General features: G+C 42.3%; 1 protein-coding gene across 1 annotated transcript; it reads right to left on the minus strand.

Annotated features, from left to right (window-relative positions):
- Positions 1-1,317: 1,317 nt before the first annotated feature.
- On the minus strand, positions 1,318-23,448 carry LOC138623231 (disintegrin and metalloproteinase domain-containing protein 23). Its single transcript, XM_069702621.1, has 26 exons — positions 23,208-23,448; positions 22,365-22,582; positions 21,900-21,976; positions 17,942-18,005; positions 16,686-16,768; positions 16,502-16,565; positions 14,866-14,938; positions 14,549-14,616; positions 14,301-14,366; positions 14,016-14,084; positions 13,121-13,287; positions 12,490-12,574; positions 12,307-12,394; positions 10,955-11,006; positions 9,675-9,774; positions 9,511-9,582; positions 9,331-9,417; positions 9,158-9,238; positions 8,997-9,047; positions 8,830-8,893; positions 8,634-8,739; positions 7,714-7,833; positions 7,417-7,585; positions 6,651-6,762; positions 5,175-5,265; positions 1,318-3,214 (listed from the first exon to the last, which is right to left on the minus strand). Exons 1-26 carry the CDS (start codon positions 23,281-23,283, stop codon positions 3,169-3,171), a joined length of 2,349 nt encoding a protein of 782 aa, XP_069558722.1. The 5' UTR covers positions 23,284-23,448; the 3' UTR covers positions 1,318-3,168.
- Between the last annotated feature and the right edge of the window lie 192 nt (positions 23,449-23,640).

The raw sequence follows: 23,640 nt of genomic DNA on the forward strand, positions 1-23,640 counted from the left end.
CACAGTGAGAGTCCAACGGTAAATGTACTGGGTGGGTTTCTAACTCAGTCATTCATCCTTCTGATGATTCAAAGAAACAGACTTCACCACAATTTCCGCTGCCAGGCGTAAATTATAACTTTTAAATAAATACCTCATACATAAACACAAAATATAATGTTCGGATGCTTCTAGACAGGAAAGGAGGCAGTAAAGTACAAATTAATATGATCAAATATGAAATTATCTGAAGGGAAAATATTTCTAACTTTAACTGTTTTTTTATTTGAAATTAAAATTTAAACAAATTAATATCTAGAAAAGAACTTTTAAAAAAAAATCTTAATTAAAAATGTAAAAATCAAGACTTTTGTGGTTCAACAGTAATTCAGTGCTATTGTTTTACATTTATTTACTCTTTTACAAATAATTTTATATTGATAGAATTTTTATGTGAATTTCTTTCATTTTATGTGAAAAAAAAAGGATTGTATTTTATGCTCAGGTTTTCAGGATTCTTAAAATGATTATCCTGCAGGAACACTGTGAGTCAATCATATAATACTGTCCCCGTGATAAATGTCAAATATAAGTGAAAAAACGGTGCACCCCTCCTCACTCAACTTCACCTTATCACATATCAAGCTGCAGCTGAGGCGCATCTTTACACAGTTTTTGTCTTTTATTTATTTTACTTGTACGTTGTATTTTAGTTTTGGAAATGTTTGTATTTAGTTTAGATTTATGTGCTTCTGAGCATTACTACTTGCTTTAAAAAAAACTTTTGTACAATGAAAGCCACACTGAGAACCCAAACAAACAAACTAAATCTGGTTCTACGTTGTATATTATCACCAAAAAGTGAGAACGAGTACCATCACCGTATTTGTGTTGTAATACCACTTGCAAATCTTTCTATAATAATATTATTTGCAAAGAAAGAGCGGGTCAAAAATGTCAGAAATGGCCCGGCTGAGCGTGGTTATCGTTACTTATCTTCAGCCATCACTTCCCTCAGCTTTGGTCATCTGACATTAAATCTCACTCAGTTAAAGAAAATAGATAATTTGGGAAATTGCTTTTTTTTTTTTTTAAGATTTGGTTGAGAAGATCGTTACCATCCTTCAAATATAAGAGTGCATCAATCTTCTCATGTAACGTTGAGCAAATAACCCTATTTGAGAAAATGTGAAACTATTCCTTTAATTTCTGGGCTTTTGAAGGTACATTGCTTTTTGTAAAAAAAAAAAAAAAATCGAAATTGTTGTGCCGCCCCAAAGGTATAAGCTTTCACGTAATAATACTTATATTTGGTAAAGAAAAAGACGGATGCTCGGATAAAATTTGTCAGTAGTTTATTAATCAGTCCAACTGTACATGATGCAGTGAGAGAGGGACACCAGACGATGAGTAACACGGAGGATTACAACGATGCCAGTGCTATGGCAGCACCTGGAACACACCAACTATCAGCTGGACTGGAAATGATAGCCCTGCACAAGGAAAACCTTCAGGCCTCAATGTGTACAGGCACCATACAGTGTGTGTGTGTGTGTGTGTGTGTGTGTGTGTGTGTGTGTGTGTGTGTGTGTGTGTGTGTGTGTGTGTGTGTGTGTGTGTGTGTGTGCGTTTGTGTGATTAAAAATATCAGACTGGATGAAAAACACACAAAAATGATTTTCAGTTCCACAAATGTAAAAGGGTGCTCTCGCTTTTCACTTGGATATTAATTCAGTTCTTGTTTTTTATTGGTTTGTTTGTCCATCCACAGTTTGAGTACGTTGAAAGCGAAATGAAACGAGATGTGGGAGTGGCCAGATACAAAAGATTAGCTGATTAGCAGAGGTTTCTGTAATTCCATGTCTACATTGATATCACTATTACCCATACTTTTGTGCAATATCTCTCTTTGCATAGTAAATAAAAGTTAAATGTTTTTGTTGTTGACATGCACCTATCTTTTGTAGCATATTTTTCTTGCGGATTTTGGGGACTCCCATATAGAATTATAAGCCCACTATAGTGATTGCATGCAGCGTTGCCAGTAGAGCTGAACTTGATTTCTATTAAGAGTTTATGAGAGCAAAAGGCTAAGCCAGTATAGTGGGTGTTGATGAGGACTGTTAAGTGAGACCTGGCTGGACAGGTGAGCACCTGCGTGGACAGACTTCATGGCCTCAGCACGAGAGGCACCACTGGCTGCAGACAGAGGTGGGAAAGTGCTCCGTGTGCAACAACATCCATATGTTCAGGTGATTGGTTCTTTGGCTTTTGAGTCACTGTTGAAGATACTTCGGGGGGGAAATCTCGTGACATTAATCTGACGTGGTCACAGTCTGAATCTCTCGAGAACTGACGTGCTTCTCCTCGACACCGCAGCTGCTCTGTCCGCTGTCGTCCATCCAACTTTTGACTCCTGCTCAAACGATTTTGGCCCGAATCAGAATTGCAGTTTTGTTTTTAATAACATTGCCAAAAACACCCGCTATACGACATGCGAAGATACAAAACAAAAGCAGTTGATGTCCTTGTAAAATATGCAGTCAGTTCCAAACCTGAACTCCTTATTTATGTACAGTTTTTGTGTGTGTGCATTCACTATGTGGTCTGCACTGCCCTCACAGGTCCTCACATGCAGCCTCCTTAATCTTCCGCAGCACCTAAACATGACCTAGAGGAGCTTTAACCGGCGTTCCAGTGGGTTTGGTTTTTAACCAAGCTTTCTCCTGCACTGGATAATCCCTTTTTTTTTTCCTGTCTTTGTATGTTTTTTTCCGCGGTATATTCATAGCTTTGGTAGCCATGCAGAGCCCTGCAGAGAGGGCTCTTCATGCCAGAGGGCCAGCAAGCAGCACGCTTTGTGTGGATGGTCATGCCAGGTGAGAGAGTGGTGTGGATTCCGCCTGAACGCCTGTGCACTGGCACTAAAGGATGGAAGAGGAGCTCTGTCGCTTTAGAGATCAGGGTGGAGGGGATGGGAGTGCGGAGGGGGTTGTTACATGGGTGAGGTGGAGTTGAAAAGGCTGCATTTATAATGTCACTACGATGGAATTTGTTAAAATGTCCACTATGTCTTTTTCAAGTAAATCTAATGCCAAAGATCAGCAGCAATAAGTGCAGTCCAGCTGTCAGGTAGCCAACCAAGGAAGCCTCGGAGGAGTCCGTCTGTGATTGCCATCTCTCCTTGGGTTAAATGGCTGAGGCGTTGGGGTCGTATCGCCGTTTCTTCACATTTCTTATGAGGAGATAAGAAACAGGAGTAAGTGTCTGCTAAAATCATGACTGTAACACAGCGAGTGCAACCTGGACAAGCAACCACACTCATCTCTCCAGTTAGAAAATGCTGTAATTGTTTTTTTCATTATTGTTGTGTTCAAGAGGCCCAAATACAAATGTTCCCAGTGTGAACTTTTTCAGGTTCTTCAGTATTAAAGGCTGAATACGGTGAGGTGAGGAAAGGCTGGTCCACGTTGGCCAACTCAGTCTTGACTGCAAAGAGACAGTCGGAGGTAAATATAGTCACAAACCTTAAGGACTCAACTTGTTTATGACGTCATTGTCAGAGCAAACAAAAGCCTAGTGGAAAGACATCATTTTTACTTAGGAGCCAATTAACTTCATATTTTCTGACCATTTAACCAGTTTTCTGAGCCAAAGAACAATGAAGTCTACTCAGAAATAAGCTGGAAACGTAATTTTGAAGGTCTATGAATGTATATGTCCTCTGTTGCCTCCTTGCAGACAGGTGCTGTTTGGCTTGTGCGTGCAACATCGGTTTACAAGGTGAAGTGTAGGAGACATGTGTCATTACCAGTTCTGATGGGAAAGACATTAGTTCCACTCAAAAACATAACCATCTGGGAGGAAAGAGCTAACATAAAATATACTCTAAAGAGGAGGGAAAGAGGAGACGACCACATAAACAACAACCACAGCAGCAGCAGCAGCAGCAACAATATCTACTACCACAACAGTGGGACAACAACAAATAGGACAACAGGAGTGATGCATAACCTCCCCGTACTGTGGCTTGTTGTGGGGCTCCTATCACTCTGTCATGCACCTGTTCCAATAGTAGGCCATTTGAAGGTGGCACTATTGCTGTGCGTGGTTCATGCAGTGCAATGCGCCGTGTTTGTACCAGGTCTGTGAAGCAGGCAGCAATGGCAGCTGGTGTGGGCGGGTCCGAGAGTCCTGCTCCGCTCTAGGGCGGAGCCTGGCCATCCAGGTGGGTGTGGCCAGCCATGGCACAAAGGCTGCAGGCAACAAAAAGGTCCTGGCTTCTCTCTGTCTCTGTCTCTCTCTGTCGCTCTCACCACTCCATTTAAAGTGTCAGCCTCAAAACAGTGACGGACCGAGAAAAAGATCATGGAAGTGATGAGAGCACGACAACCCTGGACCAAATCACTCTGGGTTTGGCTCAGCCTTTGTGCAATGAACTGACCTCCTCCAAATCAACAAGTCAACATGCAGAAACCTTCAGTTCCTTAATCTGTTTTCTTTGCTTTTTTTTTTTTTTTTCCTTCTGTTTCGGTGACAACCATGATGCTTTGCTATCTGGCATGCTTTGGTGGCTGCAGGATTGTATTTTTCATTTCATCCTTAGGTCTGTTCAGACTAAGATGCGTAACACCCCTGTTGCTCAAGACATCAGGCTAATCAGCAGTGGATTTTATTTAACATAATTTATAGTACAATAAAGTACATTTCCTGGATACACAGAGATGTTATCTACATAAAGTTTATCTTTGGATTTCAGAGGGGAATAAGATTTTATTTACACAAGCATACACAAGATTATTTTTCTTTAAAACCATTTAGCTGTTCAAAGTATTCTTTCCCCTCTGTTTTGTAAAGATCTCTGTTATCGGGTCCTTGACTGAACATGCATGTCAAGCATTGAGCGCTGCCCGTCTAATCAGTTTGAAGTTCTGCTACAGACGCACAGAAACCCCCAGTGTCTCTTAAAGAAGAATCACATTTACACATACATACTCCTGAACGTCCTCCTCCATGAGACCACCAAGACTGCATTTGAGATACGTGGTAAAGCATGTGCTCTGTTAACGGGCTTTTTGCTCTCGTTTCGTCCACTCTGGGGTCCATATTCTGTAGCAGGAGCTCAAACCCTGGTGTCTAGAAGCAGCAGGGATGCTAAGAGTTACAGCAGGAGTGGCATGCGGCGTGTTGCTTACTTAAAGCCCCATCCAGTCCCCCCCAGCACTATGGCAGCCACAAGGATGGCTCCGGCGATGGAGCCTATTATTAGATTGGTGGCACTAGGACCTGTAAAGGGTTATGGGGAAAAAGACATGAGTTTTCTATACTCACTTACTGTATCCATAACATGTATCTGTACAATGACGATTTCACAACAGAAAACATACCATAGGTATACTATTACAGTAAAATGATTGAATCTGAGAATGTGTTTCGCATGCTTTTCAGCCCCCTTTAGAGTGTAAAGAGATTTGAATGTAATCAAGCAAACGCCCTGGGAATATTTACACTTATCTGGTGTCAGTTGAGGTAGTAGTGATTATCAGTGGTTTGTCTGTTAAGGTTGTGCAGAAGACTAGACCCTGGGTATCCATCACTGTAAATGTTTAGTTCAACAGATGATATGTATACGTGACCTGCAGTAGGATCAGTACCAAATGTTTTTAGGGGTCCCAGTCACCACACAGCATTACCACTGACTGACAAGCCAGGTCACTAGCTGGACACTTCTCAGGACTGTTTTCATCTAAATGCCCCACATGCCCCAGAAAGGAGAGGATCACAGGAGCAACCACATAACGACTAAGAATAAGAGAAAGAAAAGGGACAAGAGGAGGAAGAGGCAGGATGAAGAAAGAGGCTTGTCATAATGGGGGAACAACAGGAAGTGGCAGGAGAGGAGGAGGAGAAGGAGGAGGAGGAGGAGGAGGAGAAGGAGGAGGAGGAGGAAGGAAGGAAGGAGGGGAAATCCATCAACCAATCACACGACACTGAAAACATTCAATCACATGACAATTATATGGTCATCACCAACACACGAGAAAACACAAAGCCACCGGGACGCACACACGGGCTCAGGCCGGCTCACGAGACCGCCCGCACACTGAGGCACCACTATGAGAGGAAGAGCTGTGAAAGGGTTAAAGATGCTTACTCTATTCCCCACCCTGTGCCTCCAAAAATCACCCCCAGGGCCAGAATGGTCCCTGCTACTGCCCCTATCAGCCTGTTAGTGGCCACGCTCACTGTGCAGAGGGAAAAGGAGCATTATTACCACCCTGTCAAAAACAAACAGCAGGCTTCTGCTTCAGAGTCATGGATGAGGAGACACGGTGCCCTGTATGACACCGCCCAACCCCCCTTAAGCACCTCCACGTATCCCCTGTGGTCAAAGCATCAGAGTACAGCAGAACTGTGTGTTCATTTCATCTTCAGGATCAAAGTACACAAATCTAACACTGATTTTATTGTCTCCGTTGGAAGTCGCTATGACTCCAGTACACCTGTGAAACTCCCGTCTCAGGAATCTGTGCTGAATCAGATCTAACAGTGTGAAGATATAAAATCTATATTTGATCAAATTGAATCTGGGCTAAAGTAAATGAACACAAATAAACTTGGGTGTTATTGATTCGTTCAGATGGTAGAGGTTGAAAGAGGTGGAAACCGACCCTTGGGTTCTTCGTCCGGAGTGACCTCGGGCTCTTTAGGCGGGTCAGGCATGCTACAGTCAGTCCCCGCCCAGGTGGTGTCACAGGTGCACGTGGCTTCATTGTTGCACACCTGTATGGATCAGACAGAAGTAGATGAGGGGAACGCAAGAGCCATAAATAAAGGCGCCGACATGGCAGGCTTATTTTTGGGACGTATACCCAACGGGACCGTTCCCTTCAGCTATCTTTACACTCGGCTTTTATGGAGTGTTATTTTTTTCCACAGGATCTAGATTGTAACAATTCAGCTCTTTATTTTTGGTCATTTTTGACAGGTTAGCTTTGTAAAAACAAATTGAATTGTGCAAATATTATAAAACACATTACGTAAACCACAACGGCAGGAGCCAGTGAAACGTAGAGGACTATAATAGGTCTTTTTAACAGCAGACATTTTGACTAATCATGGAAGGAAATGTGCAGGTCATGCTACTAACATTAACACTGGCTCTCCTCTCTACAGTGCCACCCTCAGCCTGCATCAACAGCAGACCTTTTTCAAGGCAAACATTTTGCCATGATAGCAAGAAAAGCACAGATGTTACAAATAACATTACAAATAGTTTTCTCGGACAAATTTGTCCAGTTTATTTTGATGTCTGAATAATGGACTCTTTAGTTGTTCATCTATCTGAAATGCCTGTCCTCAGTGAATTCCTGTTGAGCCTTGACAAACTACAATGAGAAAGGTGTGAACTGTTGGTTGGTGTGCACCAGGACTCACCCCATGGGCAGAGCACACCTGACCATTAGGTCCACTTGGGCAGGTGCTCATATTGAGTGACTGGATGGGCAGACACTTGTGGTCAAGGCACATCATCGACGGCCCACAGGGAGTCCCGTCCTCCACGTAGCCTAAATCAGTGTCATCATCCAGAAGGACATGGGCACCACTGAGAGGAAGACAAGGACGGAGGAGAGGTGAGGCGAGAAGAAGGGAATCAAATCTCTACAGGAGCTCTGCCTGTAGTTAATCAGTCACAGCACTTAACAGGTGTTATAATAAAGTAAACATGTTTACGTGCACTGTATCACGTTGCCTTGGTGATTGAAGGAGGTGGGGGTAACTTCTCCTTTCATACTTCCGATGCGTGGGATACGCCCAACGTTGGTGCACAGCAGGTAACCGCAGAACACATCGCTGTAAAAGACAAGCAAAGACAAATGTGTACAGACGCCACTCTTCCACTTGATGTACATTATGTTTTTCAGGTCCTCGCCAGTGATGAACACATTTCAAATCTTAAGAGAACCACTGACAGATAAAGCTGCGTGGCAATGGGAAACTTTAAGAGGGATGTTTGTTGAAGAAGCAGATCGATTAACAGAGTAAATGGTAAGATTTTCTTTTTTAAGCATAACGATTTAATGTCAGACCTCTCAGAGCCAAGGAAATAATGTGTGTAACATCATTTCAGAGAAGTCTGCAGAATGCATCAGTGGGTTTAGAAAAAGAAAAACTATAGAAGGCCAAACAAAACTGAGGGATATTTTGGTGTGTGTCCTGGGTGAGAATACTTCACTAGAAAAAATGGGCAAAGTTTTGGAGTACGGTATCCAGTTTGTAAAATACAATCATGGCTTTCGAAGGCGATGTTCCTTTAAGAGAAGTGTGCTCTGTTGCCCTCTGTCGGGTGACTGCTAAATAATCAGAAACCTGAAACTGAAGATCCCCATATCAGGACAAGAGGCCGGGGTGAAATCCAATTAGTTTACAACCTGTCTTCGTACAGCCACACTCAAAGGTCGAGAAAAAAAGGCTGCAAGATCTGGACATATGTTTAAAAATTGGCTGCTTTCTCACCTCTGCACGGCTGGCTAATACCAGCAGGAAGTAAATGTTGGATTATCAGTTTACATAATCATCAGGCACAGCCTGCCCAGTTCTGATGTCGGAAAGGTTACGGAGGTGGTGGGGAAACGTCCTCATTTAAAACTCACTGCTTGCTACACTGGACCCATTTTTCTCCATCCTTTCCACAGTTGCCCTTCTCCGTGCCCTCCGTGTTCAGCTTCTCGTAGCAGAACTTCTCTGAGCCTCCAGTCTCTGAAAGGAAGAGAGAGGAGGGATGAACTGCACCGTTACTTTTGATACTACGACATCCACTAATGTGAACCAAAAGACTATTAATCTTACTTGACCCCCAGATGTATTTACACTGGTTGTCTCTGGTCTTGCACTCTCCGTTGTAGCAGCGGCCCTTCGGACAGAGAAAGACACAAATTAAGAGTAAATTTACCTTCTTGGTTTGCCAAACAAAGACTGCTCCTGTTTGGAACGTAAAAGAAGTCTTTATTTCATACCAAGTTTATCTGGCAGTGGTAACCGTCTTGTTTATGAAGGTTGGGAGGGCACTGCAAAGTCACAAACAGAACACGTTTTTTGAACCATTCATTTTGTCTTCAACATGCAAAGAAGGACCCATTTGAAACCAAAATAAATTAACAGTGCAGCATAAGAACACCTGTCCAGAGTCCCCGGAGCAGGTCTCTGAGATATCACAGTCGTTCACGGCGTAGCGACAGCTGTAACCTCGTGGGTAGAACTGGCAAGAAAATGGGAGACGACAAAACACGTGAATGCTTCAGAAGTTAAGACTCGGTGCTGTAAAAGTTGAAGAAAACGCCGAGCTCGTACCAGACATGTGTTATTGCAGCACGGTCCGTCGCTGCAGTGCGCCCCGTTGGCAAGGGAGCACTTCTTGCAGCATTCCTTGTAGCAGTCCTGAAAAATGGAAATGAGAAAGAGTTTCACCCGTCTGAACAAACAGACGACAGCAGCGCCGACGTGACGCAGCGACGTAGAAAAGAAACTCACTGTTCTCATTCCGCAGTCGCACTCCTCTCCCACTTCTACAAATCCATTCCCACAATGAGCGACCTCGAACAGCTGCCCAAAGGAGACGAGACGGCGTGAAGCGAGGATGTAATTCATGTCAGCGGTGACGTGTAAAGAGAGGGGCAGAAAGGTGTGAGTCTGACCTTGGTTGGCCTGTTAAACAGACACGAGCCTCCACCCTTCAAGAGGAACTCCTTGTAGTCTGAGATGCTGCATTTGGAGAATCTCTGTGGATGTTGAACTCTGCAGAGAAAGAGAATATCAGCGGATATTCAATCTGTGGTAAAAGTCCAACCAAAGACATTTCAGACATGTTGTCATGATGTTTTTGAGGACAACAATAAAGCTTTACGCCACAGACGAGTTAACTAAACCGGTTTTGAATACACTTATTAGCAGATCTACTTCATTGTTGTTTTTTCATTGACGATAAGAAAATGGTGAAACTCAAAAGCTTCATTCTTTCAGGGCCTTTTCAAAACCAAATTCTGCACTGACTGGAACAAAATAAAGACTGAGTGGGTCTTCACATCAATCCCACTTTTAGTTTAGCAGTGACAAAACATCTGAAAGACCTCAATCAGGCGCAACATCACTGCCGATGACAGGCAAAGACTTTTGTAAATTCAATTTATATTGGGGGGAATAAATTCAATGCTGTTAACAACTTTTTAAGATATATAGGTCAAAGCATTGATCAGCTTACATTTAAATTATGTTAAATCAGGTTTTGTGTAGTAATACATCAGGTACATGCTTTTGTTATCAACACTGGTTAAACTCCATCCCGTCTTCACAAAATCAAATTATCACGATCTTTTTTTTTTTTACTATTGCGGACTTGTCCATCGTATGTGCCACAGATTGAGCAAAAATTCCACAAAATGAAAAAAACTAAATAGCAGCTGGTGTAAACAAAAACACATCATAGTACAGAATAAAAATACATGGTACAAATCATTAAAAACAAACCTGTAGTGGGACTATAACAGAGTTAAAAAAAAAAAATTCACATATAACAGTAATTAATAACAACATGTTGACCCCATTTCTACCTTTAACACACAGTCTGTATCTACCAGGTGTAAATGAGGCCACCTTTGTTTTCCCTGAGTGGATATGTGGTTAAAAACTGAGTAACGGGCCGACGCTGAGCAGGGATTCAGAATTAATCAACATTAATCAACGAATGAAAACTGATCAGTGGTAATCAGTGATCACTACATTATAGAGCGTACATGAACAAGCATCTGTATTTTCGTTTCACTATACCTATACTTTGTGTGTGTGTGTGTGTGTGTGTGTGTGTGTGTGTGTGTGTGTGTGTGTGTGTGTGTGTGTGTGTGTGTGTGTGTGTGTGTGTGTGTGTGTGTGTGTGTGTGTGTGTGTGTGTGTGTGTGTCAGGAGTAGGTTTGGCCATTACCCAGTGTCCTCCATGATGCAGCCAGCCCACTGGTTAGCACAACCACATTCCTCTGCAAACGAGACACAGACAGCAGAAAAAACAGTCAGAGACAAGGAGAGAAAATAAACGTCCACATCCTGAATTTAAATACAATTTAAGAAGTATTTCAATTGAATTTTTTTTTTTTTTTAAATATGATTGTGTTTCTACCATGTCATTAGCCAGTGGATTTATCACCTGACGTCCAAAGCTTTCTGCTGAATAACAAAGAATTCCTTCACTCTGTTTGTCGTTGACATGGTCACGCTCGGACAGTTTTAGGACCCTGAGGGGAATTTTGCTGATAGTCAGCATTTATTCGAACTCACATTTTCTAACCTGGCAGCTGCTTGATGACTCTGCCTCATTAAACACTATTATGTTAAATCTGATAGCAGACAAATGCTTTTCAAACCAGACTAAAGGCAGTCTACTTTTTCCAAAACAAACAGTGCATTTCTCCATGTTATTCTTGGCACTGAGTTTGTAATGAGGCAGTTTGCGCCGATCAAAGAGCACATTTCTGTTTTACAGACGCCGTCTGTTGTTATAAAGATCTGAAGACCTTTTAATGTGAAGATCTAACGTAAGACACTTTTAGTTCATAAATGTAGTTTATATCAAAATGTACTTACTTATATGAAGTTCATTAATTGGTTTTATTTAACTAAAATATTTACACATCTGACATCTGAAGTCTCAGTTAGCACGAAACATTTTATTGAACTAACTTGGTTTACAATATTTTGTCAACAGAGTGGACGGCAACTGAATTTCTGGTGTTCAAAGTAGTGGAAAACTACATTTGAAAAATTCTAAAGAAACGGGGCATTTATAAAAACATCCTCTCAGATGAATCCAGTTGGGAACGATTTGTGTTGGGAACTTTTTTAAATTGAATAAGAAAAACAACAGAAGTGCTGGATATAAAACCTCAGCAAATATGATGACATTGCATTACATTTATTCAGCTGACACGACTTAAAATTAAAGAGTAAATTGATTTTGATTTTTAAGGGTCTGACCGTCTGTGCCCGAGATATAAGTCAGTCAAATGATTTTAAACTATAATAGCAGAGGATCCACTGCGAGGGGAGCAGTTAGAGGAGATTGTAAAACAAGATTAATACAATCCAGTAAAAATTAAAAGCCCACAGATATGGAATATCCTGCCATCAGAAATAAAAACATGAACTGAGTTTAAATATTTCAATACAAAGAAAAAACCAATGGCTGCTTTCTTCAGTTACTGATTGCAGTACCGTTATGCCATAAAAGCCAAACAAGACCCAAGGACTGCAAATTAGCCACAAAATGTGTTTCATGTATACTTCTCTTGGATGCCGGGTCCCACTGGATGCCCAGGTTCTGAGCCAGGCTCTGGGACAGAGACCCCACCATGGACCAGGTGGTGCCGTACTGTGGGGGCAGCAGAGACCAGAGATGATTCACCTGCAGTCACACTCTGCCGTACAAGCACAGACTGATACTGGATGTCTGACAGCGAGTCTGACCTCATTGACTCCGACTCCACGGCTCACAGAACACATGCCTCCGAAGTATGCAGTGCTGCTTCTGCGGTAGTGGAAGGTCACGTTTCTACAAGAAGGAAGGATGACAAAGAGGAAGACATGAACAAGAGGATCAGGCCAGTCCAAAAAGTGAGCCTGACCAAATACTAAATACCACACAGTACCTAACCAAATACTACAAAGACACAGTAGTGTTTCAACAGGTAGCTTCAGTTGAACCACGAACTTACAAACACATACAGAGAGAATATTATGGGAAGAAACAGCTGCATAGAAAAGATGTCAAACTTAAGTTTTCAGTCAGTTATTTTATGCAGCATGCAGACCAGACTTCTGTAATCGGTATTGCAGACTGTTGTATGGAGTACAATTACAAAATATTGTAAAAAAAGGAAACGTAGTTTTACTTGAAAGCTAAAGTTAAACATAGACGAAGGATTTAAATATTATTTTTTTCCATATTATTCGTTGAGCTCGCTGAATAAACTTCGATCAGGTCAAAATAGAGACTGTGCCAAAGTATGATTTCACCTATCATTTATATATATATATATATTTTATAAGATTCAACATAAACACTGCAATAAAAATGCACAACAAGGTGATGACTTACGAGAGGAGCTGCACAGAATCGGCGTGGTGCTTTATGCTCTGCTGCCGATACTTGGAAAAATCTCGCAGCATCTCCAGCGGCTTCACACTTATGGGGATCTGATCCTTGTCGGTCCAGATCTCCACGGCAACCAGCACCACACGTGTATGGAGTTGTTCTTTGAAGATCTGCCATTGAAGCAGGCAGTGAATAAAGAAGAACAGAGAGAGAGCGAGCGACAGGCAGAGGGAGACAGGAAGAAAAAAAAAAAAAAAAAAAACAGCAGAGGGAGAGGAGAGCAACACCGAGTGTGAATTTGAATCTGAGCTGTCTGAGGAGGACAGACGACGGGAGGTAACACACTGGGAGCAGGGAGGAACAACGGGAGGATTAACACACATGACGAGGACACTGAATCTATCACTATCTCAAAGCCACTATGTTGTATGTTCCGATGTAACTCACGCACCACCGATAGTTGGGAACTTGTTTTATTCTGCTGCGACTCCTCAACTATCAAACAAACAACATTATGCCAGCAGCTCTGTGAGGCTTTACGGCACTGAGCTAAATGCTACCATCAGCATGCAAACATAACTCATAATGGCAACGCTAACATGCTGACGTAAACAGGTATGTTCACTATCTCAGCTGAGCATGCTGATATTTCCTTATTCAGGTTAAATACAAAGTACAGCTGAGGCTGAAGGGATCGCCCCTCGCATCGCTTGCAAATTTTGGTGTTAGTTGGAATGTAAAGGCACCATCAAATTTACTATATTTTTATGTTGCAGGAGATGTTCCTGAATGACTTTTACATAAAAACAGAATAAACAGTTGTTACGTGAATTCTAAAAGTGGTTCATATGAAGCCACACAGCACATTTATCAAAGGGTGACTAAAAAGCTTACTCACACCATCCACAAGATTCACTACTGACTTTGCAAAATTCCTCGTGTGCTGCTTGTTCTTGTGTCGTTTATACTGCAGACAGAAATAAAACAAAGCGGAAGATGAATGAACTGCAGTGATTCCACAATGCACAGTGCGGTACATTAAGTGACTCTGCTCCCTCTTGTGGAATAAAGCAAAGTCTAAAATATTCATGTTTTTTTTTTTTATTTCTTTTTTTACCAGTACAAAAAAATAAGGTCAAAGCAGGTATTTGAAGTTGTTGTTGAGTTGAATGAAGTCACATACCATACTGTGGTCACTGACAATCATGACTTCCATATACTTCATCTCCTCAAATACACTGCGAGGCATCTGCAAAACAAAACAGCAATGAAAAGGGAGTTTTGAGGCAGATCATTTGGAGTCCTGGTATCACCACAGGTTTGACTTTGTACACTAGTGCAACGTTACGTAAACTCCTTGTATAATGAATCAAGGCTGGATGAACTGCAGTTGATGCATTACTTTGGAGAGAGGTGAGATCAGAGACTCACTGCTCGCTTTTTCCTGCGCTTCAGCCAGGATAATTCATCCACCTCTGAGAAGAGCTGCTCCTCCTCCGCTGCAAAAACACGAGGAAACAGTGACACTTCAACACACGAATGAAGTATTTACAGCTGTGTTGTTTCCAGTGTTCAAGGTTACAGGAAGGGGATTTTGCATATTCCCAGTTCCCAGAAATTCTCAAATCTTTTCCCTAAAATGTCCAATGAAGCGTGCCAGAAAATAATGCCAGGGTCAAGAGAGGTGTGGTGCTGGACTGATGGAGAAGGTTTTTTAACATGAAGGATGATGCGATTGGAAACCTCACCCTGTTCCTCTGAATCCAGATTCCACGGAAGGGAGGCTGTTCTTCTTAGTTTGTGAGGCCTTGCAGCTGTATCCTGCAGAGGTGAGACAAACACGTGTAAAAAGCCTGAACAGGAAGTGAGACAGGCAGGCAGAGGGACGGTGTTTACTCAGGACACCTTTAGGTCCAACCAACCTCTTGGGGTAATAGTAAATGTAAAAGTAGTATTTATACATACGTTTAGCATAAATGAATAATTACACCAGCAAAGCACATTTCTTGGATTTATTTGCATGCATCAACGTTTATTTACAGTTGTATGCTATATCTGTATTTCAACATGTATTTACTTATCTATGTTTACTCTTTTCTTTATTCTACATTTTAAAAATTTGTATGTATGTATTTTTGTCATTTAAAGCCACTGCATCGGTAGTTTGTGTCAAAAGTTTGTTTCTGTGTGGTTCGTCCAGCTGACCCGTTCTGCTTCAGACCTAACAGAGGTTAGGACCTCAATTACCATACAGACACAGAAGTACAGAAATGAAGAAATGTAGAAATACATTAATTAAATTATACCATTTTTATTACCAGAATGTAATGGTTTTTTAAAAAATATATATTTATTCAATGTATTTAATAATTGATTTATGCATTTAGTGTTGTTTTTTTTATATAAATGTTTGTCCTCCATATTAATCAGGGCTGGTCATTAATTTAGGATAAGCTTTCTAAATAAATAATTTGACATTTTTGGAAGTAAGCTGATTTTCTCTCTTGCAGAGATTTAATTTTTGAGAAAGTAAAACTGTAAGAAGAACTGATCGCTTTAGGCAGAAATAGAAAGAGCTTGAATAAATAGCTTCAGAGGAGCAGCTAGGAGATTTATTTATATTTTTTGGAGAAAGCTGGACTGAATAGTTTTCACTATTTAAGCTAAACTAAATTAACTGTCTGCTGGCTGTTGCTTCATATTCATTAAACAGACATGAGAGTGGTATTAATCTTCTCAATTAACTCTTGAGTAAACTGCCGTGTTTCCCAAAATGTCAAATTATTCCTTTAATGCTCTTCAGAAGAAATGTGTCATGGCAACAAAATCACACGTGGTACAAATGTTTGGGGTTCAAATAAAGTTGTAACTGACAACACAGTTTACTACTGACAGTCTTGTTTGTAATTCATGACAGTGAAGCTCAGTTCACTGTTTTGCTCAGTTTTGATTATTACATGTATTCTTCCTGTGTTTGATAGGCCCTGATGTAAACTGGAATCTATAGAAATTCAAATATATCAGCCCTACATAACACAATATAACCACTTGATTAATAGAGACAAAGGGGAAATAATGACGATTCATTGTCAGTAAAGATATTGCGTGTTTGTTTTCCGATAGCAGGATGGTAAATCATAAACAATGTCCCATTATTGGAACAAGTCTGCAACAACATGAAGTCAGGAACTTAGTCACATGTTGGAATTCACTTTGTCCAGGATGCTCATTATCTCATCTCCTTCCATTAAAGACAGGGTTATCCTTGAAGAGGTCAGGATATCCTCAACTGAAAATATGAAAGCAGTCACAGCCGAGAGTGTCGCGTCTGTGCGTCACAGGTGTCTGAGGGCATTTGTGAGATACGTATTTTGAATAACTTACAATTGAATGAGTGTGTTGTAAAGGCTCAATTAGATACACATGGACTCCATCGTGAAACATCCCGCTGCCAGGCAGAAGAAGAGAAGGGAGAGAAGACAGTCGATGCTGAGTGAAGCAGAGACGAATATATGGAGGGATATTCTGTACACGGCAAGGATTACGCATAACTCTGCTGTTCACTTACTGCAACCCGTTACAAGTAGATAAGGCCACGTGGGAGTTCTCGTTCCCTCTCACCTGGCCGTGGTAGTAACAGTGCTCACCGCCCTGAGGGGAGAAGATACAGTACTAAAGCAGCATCACAGCCAGGCGGCTCAACACAAGCTGGTAACACAACACTCGAAGCAGTGTGGGCACCGACCGATCTCTGAGATTCGCCATTACACGGTGAAAGTGTGAGTTCACTACTTAATAAATCATGTGCTTGAGTTTCCTAGCACTTCTAAAAATGTAACAGCTTGTGTCACAGATGTCGGTTTGGCTTATTTGCAGAGCATTCCTGCGGGGGGTCTCAATCTATGCTCGTTAAGAAGTGAAGTTAATACATTGCAAAGGTGGGTTCTGGCGCTATTTGTGACTCAGCTGTCGAATCCAGGGTGAGCAGAGGACACCCCCCACGTCTCTCTCTCTCTCTCTCTCTCTCACGCACACTACCACCCATCCCACCCTGCGCTGATACTGCAGAGTGCTTTCTCTCCCGCATCACGTGACCAGAGCTCCAGCAGGAGGCTGCAGGGGAGCAAAACCCTGCTGATTCAGCTACAGTATGCCCAACCCAGCTCTCTGCCTGAATCAGCAGCAGCAGCAGGAACCAACTTTCATCCCCCTCTCTCCATCTCCTCTTTCCTTCTGCTCTACCAAACCATACACTCTCACGTTTTTATCCATCCATCCATCCATCCATCCATCCATCCATCCATCTATCCATCCATCCATCCATCCATCCATCCATCCATCCATCCATCTATCCATCCATCTATCTATCTATCTATCTATCTATCTATCTATCTATCTATCTATCTATCTATCTATCTATCTATCTATCTATCTATCTATCTATCTATCTATCTATCTATCTATCTATCCATCCATCCATCCATCCATCCATCCATCCATCCATCCATCCATCCATCCATCCATCATTCTTCTTTCTGTACATTTTGTTCTCTCTCTTATTCTGCAGAGAAGACTTCCTGGATGCAACTGCAGTTTTTTGGAAGAATTTGCAGACAGTTGGACAATAAAGATGAAGATAACAACCAGGAAATCACCATCAGCTCTGACATTTGTTTTACACCTTTTGTTTTGGAGCTTGTTTTCTTTCATTTTTGTGCCTTTCACTCTACCGACAACATGCATGACTGCACAGTTTTGGACAAACACAGGACTCACATCAGACTCCAGCAAAATAAGAAAGAAAATGTGCATTTTGAAAATTACCTTAGACAGAACGGGTTTACCCCCCTCATAGTGGATCTCAACATAGTCTGAAGACAGCAAGTCACTGATAAAAACAGAGATTGCAGTTAGTTAAAGCGGAAGCATGTGATGCAGCGACAATAAAAACACACAATAGTCTGCCTGCCTGTCTGCCTGTCTGTCTGTCTGTCTGTCTGTCTGCCTATCTGTCTGTCTGTCTTTGCTCCCTCTGAGTCACATATTGTGGTTTTAAAGTAGCAGTGAGTGCATTTTGGTTGGCGTTTAAACAAGAACACTCATCGCCACTGTGCCTGGATTAGCCTTCACAAACACTCCCATGACATCTGAAAAGTGCGGTGGAGATGTTAAATGTTGCCTGCCCTCAGGAAAAATCATGATGCATGTACACCAGAGGGTAATTAATCAAGCCTGAAAGAGGCTGCACAAACAAAATGGGATTTGGTAAAAATTAACAATTTCTTAAAAAAACATGTAAACAAACAACACAGTGATGAGATGCAAAAGGAGATGCTCACTTCCACACTAATTATGCAAACCAGCCTTAAATGTCAGCCTTAAGTCAGAAAATCTAACACAATCATCTGACTCGCTGTTTCTTCCTCAAATTTCCCTCCAAATTCGAGCCCTGATTGAGAAAGGGCACAAATAACAAGAACAGAAACAACTAACTCAATCTGAAAGCTGCCAATGAGGCCTAATGTGGTAAATGATTGCAAGACCTCGGCTTCACCTTGAACACAACAGTCCTCCCGGCACTTCCTGCTTTCTGAGTCAGCGTCCCTCACCATTACACGCACTCAATCTGTTAGCTGACTTCAAGAGACTGCAGTTTCTGCCACAATGGCGCTTTTTTCTGAGTAACCTTGCAAATCAAAAACGTCCTTCTCTCTGTGGACACGTAATGGTGTCGCAGCATGAAAAAAAAAAAAAAGGATGGAAGTGATGGATCTGCGTTGTGTCACCGGCAGTGTGACATTTTTTGCGTGATGCTGAGCAGCATGTGAGCAGGAAGTGCCCCATTATGAGAAGGGAGTCAAGGCTTGAGCAGCATCTCTGAGAGATTCCTGAGTGAAGGGCTATTTATAGCTTGACAGATGAGGCAGGGAGCGAAGAGTGGACCACGCCAGAGTGTGTTGGAGTTTGTATGAGTGTGTGTGTGTGTGTGTGTGTGTGTGGGTTGTCGGCAACATTTCCAGAGTATGGAGGGATGAAGTGCAGGAACATGAGCACCTCGAGGTGTTTGTTCGGTTTTAAGAGCCATGATTTTGTGTGGAGACCACGAGGAGGGAGTCCCGCCCCGCGGTCTCTCTGTCCACAGGAGACGGAGAGCCACAATGCAGCAGCAGAGAAAAAAAAGGGGAAAGAGGTGAGGCAGGGAGGGAGGACCAGAAAAACTGCAGGAGGTTCTTATGTCTGGCACCAGATCAAATGCAGTTCTGAAATCCTGTAGCATCGGACGACGCTGTCACGCTGTTCATACGATGAATTAATCTGCTCTGAGTCTTAATAAATGGAGATACTCTGATAAAAGGTCAGCAGCACTGAAGTATTCACAAAAACATAGCAGAGAGAGAAAATCTCCCAGGGAACGAAAAAAATGAGCAGCTCCATTGAGGCTAAACTACAGTAAGAAGACACGATCCAGGTTCTCTCTCTCTATTTCAGAGGCTCGCAATCCCAGGTACAGTACGAGGAGAGCAAATAAAGAAGCACCCATTGGCAGGTTGCAGACCAATCTATATTTAGATCAGGACTGTCGCAGCTACAACACTAAGCAGAATTCAAACCCCTGTTCTCACACCGTAGAAAAAAAAAAAAAGGCATTGCACAGGTAGCCTACAAGCAAACAGCTGGGAATCAAGGTCACACCTTCCAGCCTCTTCACTGCCGTAAAGATTTTCTGTTGAATCATGCGGTGATTCCTGAACGTCTGACAACATTTGTTGAAAACGATGTACCGTGTGTGTCAATCCTCCGTTAGATTGTGTCAGCTGGGAACGAGAAAGCTGTCTCTCTGCTCCTGAACACGCTACATGTAAATACATATGTACATATGCTACAAGCAACACATGTAGAAACACACACAGAACAAAAACCTGACACGTTTGTGACAGAATATATAATATTGCATTTGTTCATTCCAACTAAAGCCTGCAGAATATTTTGAAATTGAAGACAGAGAGAAGAAAGACAGACGCTGCAGAGATCGTGGCAGAAGATGACTCTCCCTCTGGCCCTCCTGACACAATGTGTGATTTCCAAATAACATGGAGCTCTACACATTTCTGAAGTTGCACATTTACATAATAAGACAAGTGCTATTTACTCCAAATAGGTGCTGAAATCTGCACTTTGTAAGCCTCTACGTCGCCACTGAAATGATACTTAAACCACTACAAATACTGTAGTGGAGGGGAAGGCGCACTTGCCACGTTCACTTTATTACTGTGTGCCACAGCTATAAAAGAGCGACATGAATGTAAGTTCAGAGGAGCTTAAGCTTACGACACTTCCTTTGTGATTGTCAGACACAGACTGAATATACCACCAACCAATATTTTATGACAGAATCCAGTTTTAAATCCCATTAAGGGATCTGAAATCCAATCAGCATCTTTAAGTCCTTATATCCATGTACATTAAGCCTCCACATATGTAGTCTGGCTTCTTTATGTAGAGAGTAGATCAATATGATTGCGTGTCCTCAGACACTGATGGCGGATCACAGAAGAACTGTCTCTGCTCGTTTTGATGCGTGCCCATTAGCACTCATTTAAGATGGACACTCGTTTTCCAAAATCATTCTGCTAAAAAACTGTTTGTCTTTGTCTGTCGTCTGGCAGCTGAACTAAGATGGCTTTTAACACTTGGAAACAAGCGTGCTGATCTCTTTAGTTACAGCTTCCCTGATTACATTATCTTTGAACGGTTCTGCGTTAATCACTGATATGACATATAATACATATATCATTTACAAACACAGTAGGCTACTGATGGGAATCGTGAATGTTGTCATTTTTGCACATGCCGCTCGACCACTGAGTCAGTTTGTAGCACAGATTTGAACCTTCATTTGTAGTTATTACGATGTCAGAGGTGAGACGTGTTTAATTCAACTTCACTCAGCTTCACTGAACTATGACTTTTTGTCATATCATCAAAAACACAAAAGTGTGCCAAGTGCACTTTATTGACGGCCGTTTGAGCGTCACACTGGCTGTTAGACTTCCTAACCTGGAGCATGCATTGCCCCTCAGCCCCAAATCTTTTTCAATTGTATCGTAGTTTAACATTTCCTACATCATGAACCTTACATTAAAGGTTTATAACTACATTGCAAACAGTAAAACTAAATCGCTCTGCTCTAGGACATATAACCTGCATCACAGCTTTCCTTTCATGGTCTTAATAATTTTCAATAGTGTCAGAAGATATTTTGCATATTATCTGTGGAGAGAAGAGTGTCAGCTGGAATCTTTTGTGGCAGAAACATTTGGACAAGATTTACGCAGCCTCTCTTCAACACCAGCATGAATAAAGATACTGACACGCCTTTTTCAAATATTAGCTCACTGCTGTCAACATGACCTTGACTGTAAATACTGTTTGTTAGGATTATAATTCTGGTTTATTTCCGTCCATGCGTATTTACCCTAAATGTGGCTGTCGTGGCTCTATGGATCATGTTAACTCTGCACAACTCCCTTGCAGAGATTTGGGGAAACGATAATTTGCACAAAATAATGTATGAGCCCCTTACAGCTTTCTGAATAAATGTGATTTTTACGGGATTCATTTCAAACTCTCTGACAGAGAGTAGCCCCACGTAACAGCTCACTGCATGGGCATCAACACCCAGAATTTTCCTTTACCATCCACAGAGGCTGAGACTTAGCTATAAAACTGATTGATTGAGCTAAATGAATCGCTGTAGGTAGATCAGATGAGGAGCACTTACTTGTTCAGTGTTAGATCCAGAACAAACCTGGAGCCAAATGCCTCTAACTGGAAACTGGCCTGGGCGAGGTGGACTGCCTGTGGAGGAGAGAAGAGTAGTCACTGCAGATGATGGCAGCTTGCAGAGAATAAGACGATAGCAGCAGGAATCCTCCAGAGTCCATCTTCAACATCATTCAGAGGACAGCGCACAAATAACAGATGTGCTGAATAAATGACAGATGGTGATGTACAGAGGAAGAAAGCTTTGGTGTCATTCCAGTTCTTAAAGAAGCACATAAACCATGTCTGTGGAAGAGCTGCATGTGTCTTTACGACAGGTATCTTGGCTTCGTCGAACACCGTGCAGTCGTCCGACATTAAAGACGGGCTTCATGTGTCATAATATGGACTTACAACTTCAAAGCCTTGACCACATATCCTGCTAGGTCTTCACCACATCTCCCTCATCCATCCCCTGACTCACCTGGCCCTCTGTGGCTTGGTTCTTGGCCCGGGTGTTCAGGTCATGGTAGGTGCTCTCCGAGTCCTCGTTCAGGTAGTATATCAACCGCGAGGGGTAGGTGATCACATTCTCTGCTGCATGGCGTGTTGTGTTGTCTGTAGCAGGTGCTGCAGTTGCCTGTTGCTTCAGCAGTGCTGGCACTGCGTCCCTCTCAGCCCTGTCCTCTACTCCTTGAGAATCTGCAAGAGAATTTCCACCGCAGACATGAAAAAAAACAACAGACCAGACCGTACGCACATGCACCGAGCCAGCTGCCATCCTTTATTCATGAAACACAGATAACACTGAGGCAAGTAGCCTCAGCTTTATGCAATTCTTCACGACACCGTTCAGTTCCACTAGATACACGTTGTAGTATACTGTTAACTAAATATGGCAGTTATACAGAGCAAAAAATGGCTTCATTTACCAGAAAGCTACTTTTAACATGCTTATTTCTAAAGTGAAAACTGCACCAGATAAATGCATGTAATCCAGACAACTGCAGATATAATATCATGCACCTGCGCAAAAGGAGTCCCAGAGACTGTTAATTCAAATGTAGTAACCATACATAATTGAGAGCACTATTTTTTATTAGCTGAACAAAAGATGCTGATGTGCTGTAGTCTGCTCTCATGCAGCATCACGGCGAAGACGCCGCATATGAAATACAACAACTCCCCGTGGCTTCTGGAGATAAACGCGATCATACGTGCCAACAGCACATCATCAGATGTTATTGTAGCCACACACATAAAGTGAAAGGTGAACCCAGATAGATGAAAGTGACAAGACAGCCAGCAGGCTTTTTGCAATACGTACCGGATGAAGCTAGTGATGGATGAAGCCAAGGCGAAAGGACGCTGACGAGCAAAGTGGCCAGAAATATCAAATGCATGATTCATATTTGATAACTGAAATATCTCAATATCAACACATCAACGCAGTTAAGAGCTCGCGGTCCATCGTGGCGGGGGAGGTACCGTGCAGGGAGGGGGGCTTTCTTCATGGATCCAGGAGACACCGGGCTCTGCTGCTGCAGCAGCCGCTGAGGAGGAGGAGGAGGAAGAGGAGGAGGGGGGGGGGGGGGAGGGAGGGAGGGAGGGTGCTGAAAGAAGGCGGTGGCCAGGCAGCTACTGGAAGTCAACCTGCAGGCTCCTCCTCGATGAGCTCAAAGATGTCCTTCCTCCCCGCAGGGCCTGAAGGAGTCCGTAGTGTCTGCACAACACGAGAAACAGAAAGGAAGTGACCGGTC

This window comes from Brachyistius frenatus, unplaced genomic scaffold, assembly GCF_029030835.1.
Source record: "Brachyistius frenatus isolate BFR_SWC_R1_liver_20210118 unplaced genomic scaffold, ASM2903083v1 Contig_42, whole genome shotgun sequence".
NCBI classification, from domain to species: domain Eukaryota; kingdom Metazoa; phylum Chordata; class Actinopteri; family Embiotocidae; genus Brachyistius; species Brachyistius frenatus.

What these genes read in the sequence shown, in the direction of transcription:
- LOC138623231 (XM_069702621.1), bottom strand. Translation starts at nt 23,283, where the DNA reads ATGCATTTGATATTTCTGGCCACTTTGCTCGTCAGCGTCCTTTCGCCT. An exon ending in TCCATCACTAGCTTCATCCG is followed by an intron (nt 22,583 to 23,207) that starts GTACGTATTGCA and finishes ATTCTCTTGCAG; the next exon opens with ATTCTCAAGGAGTAGAGGAC. An exon ending in GCTCCGGGGACTCTGGACAG is followed by an intron (nt 9,048 to 9,157) that starts GTGTTCTTATGC and finishes GTGACTTTGCAG; the next exon opens with TGCCCTCCCAACCTTCATAA.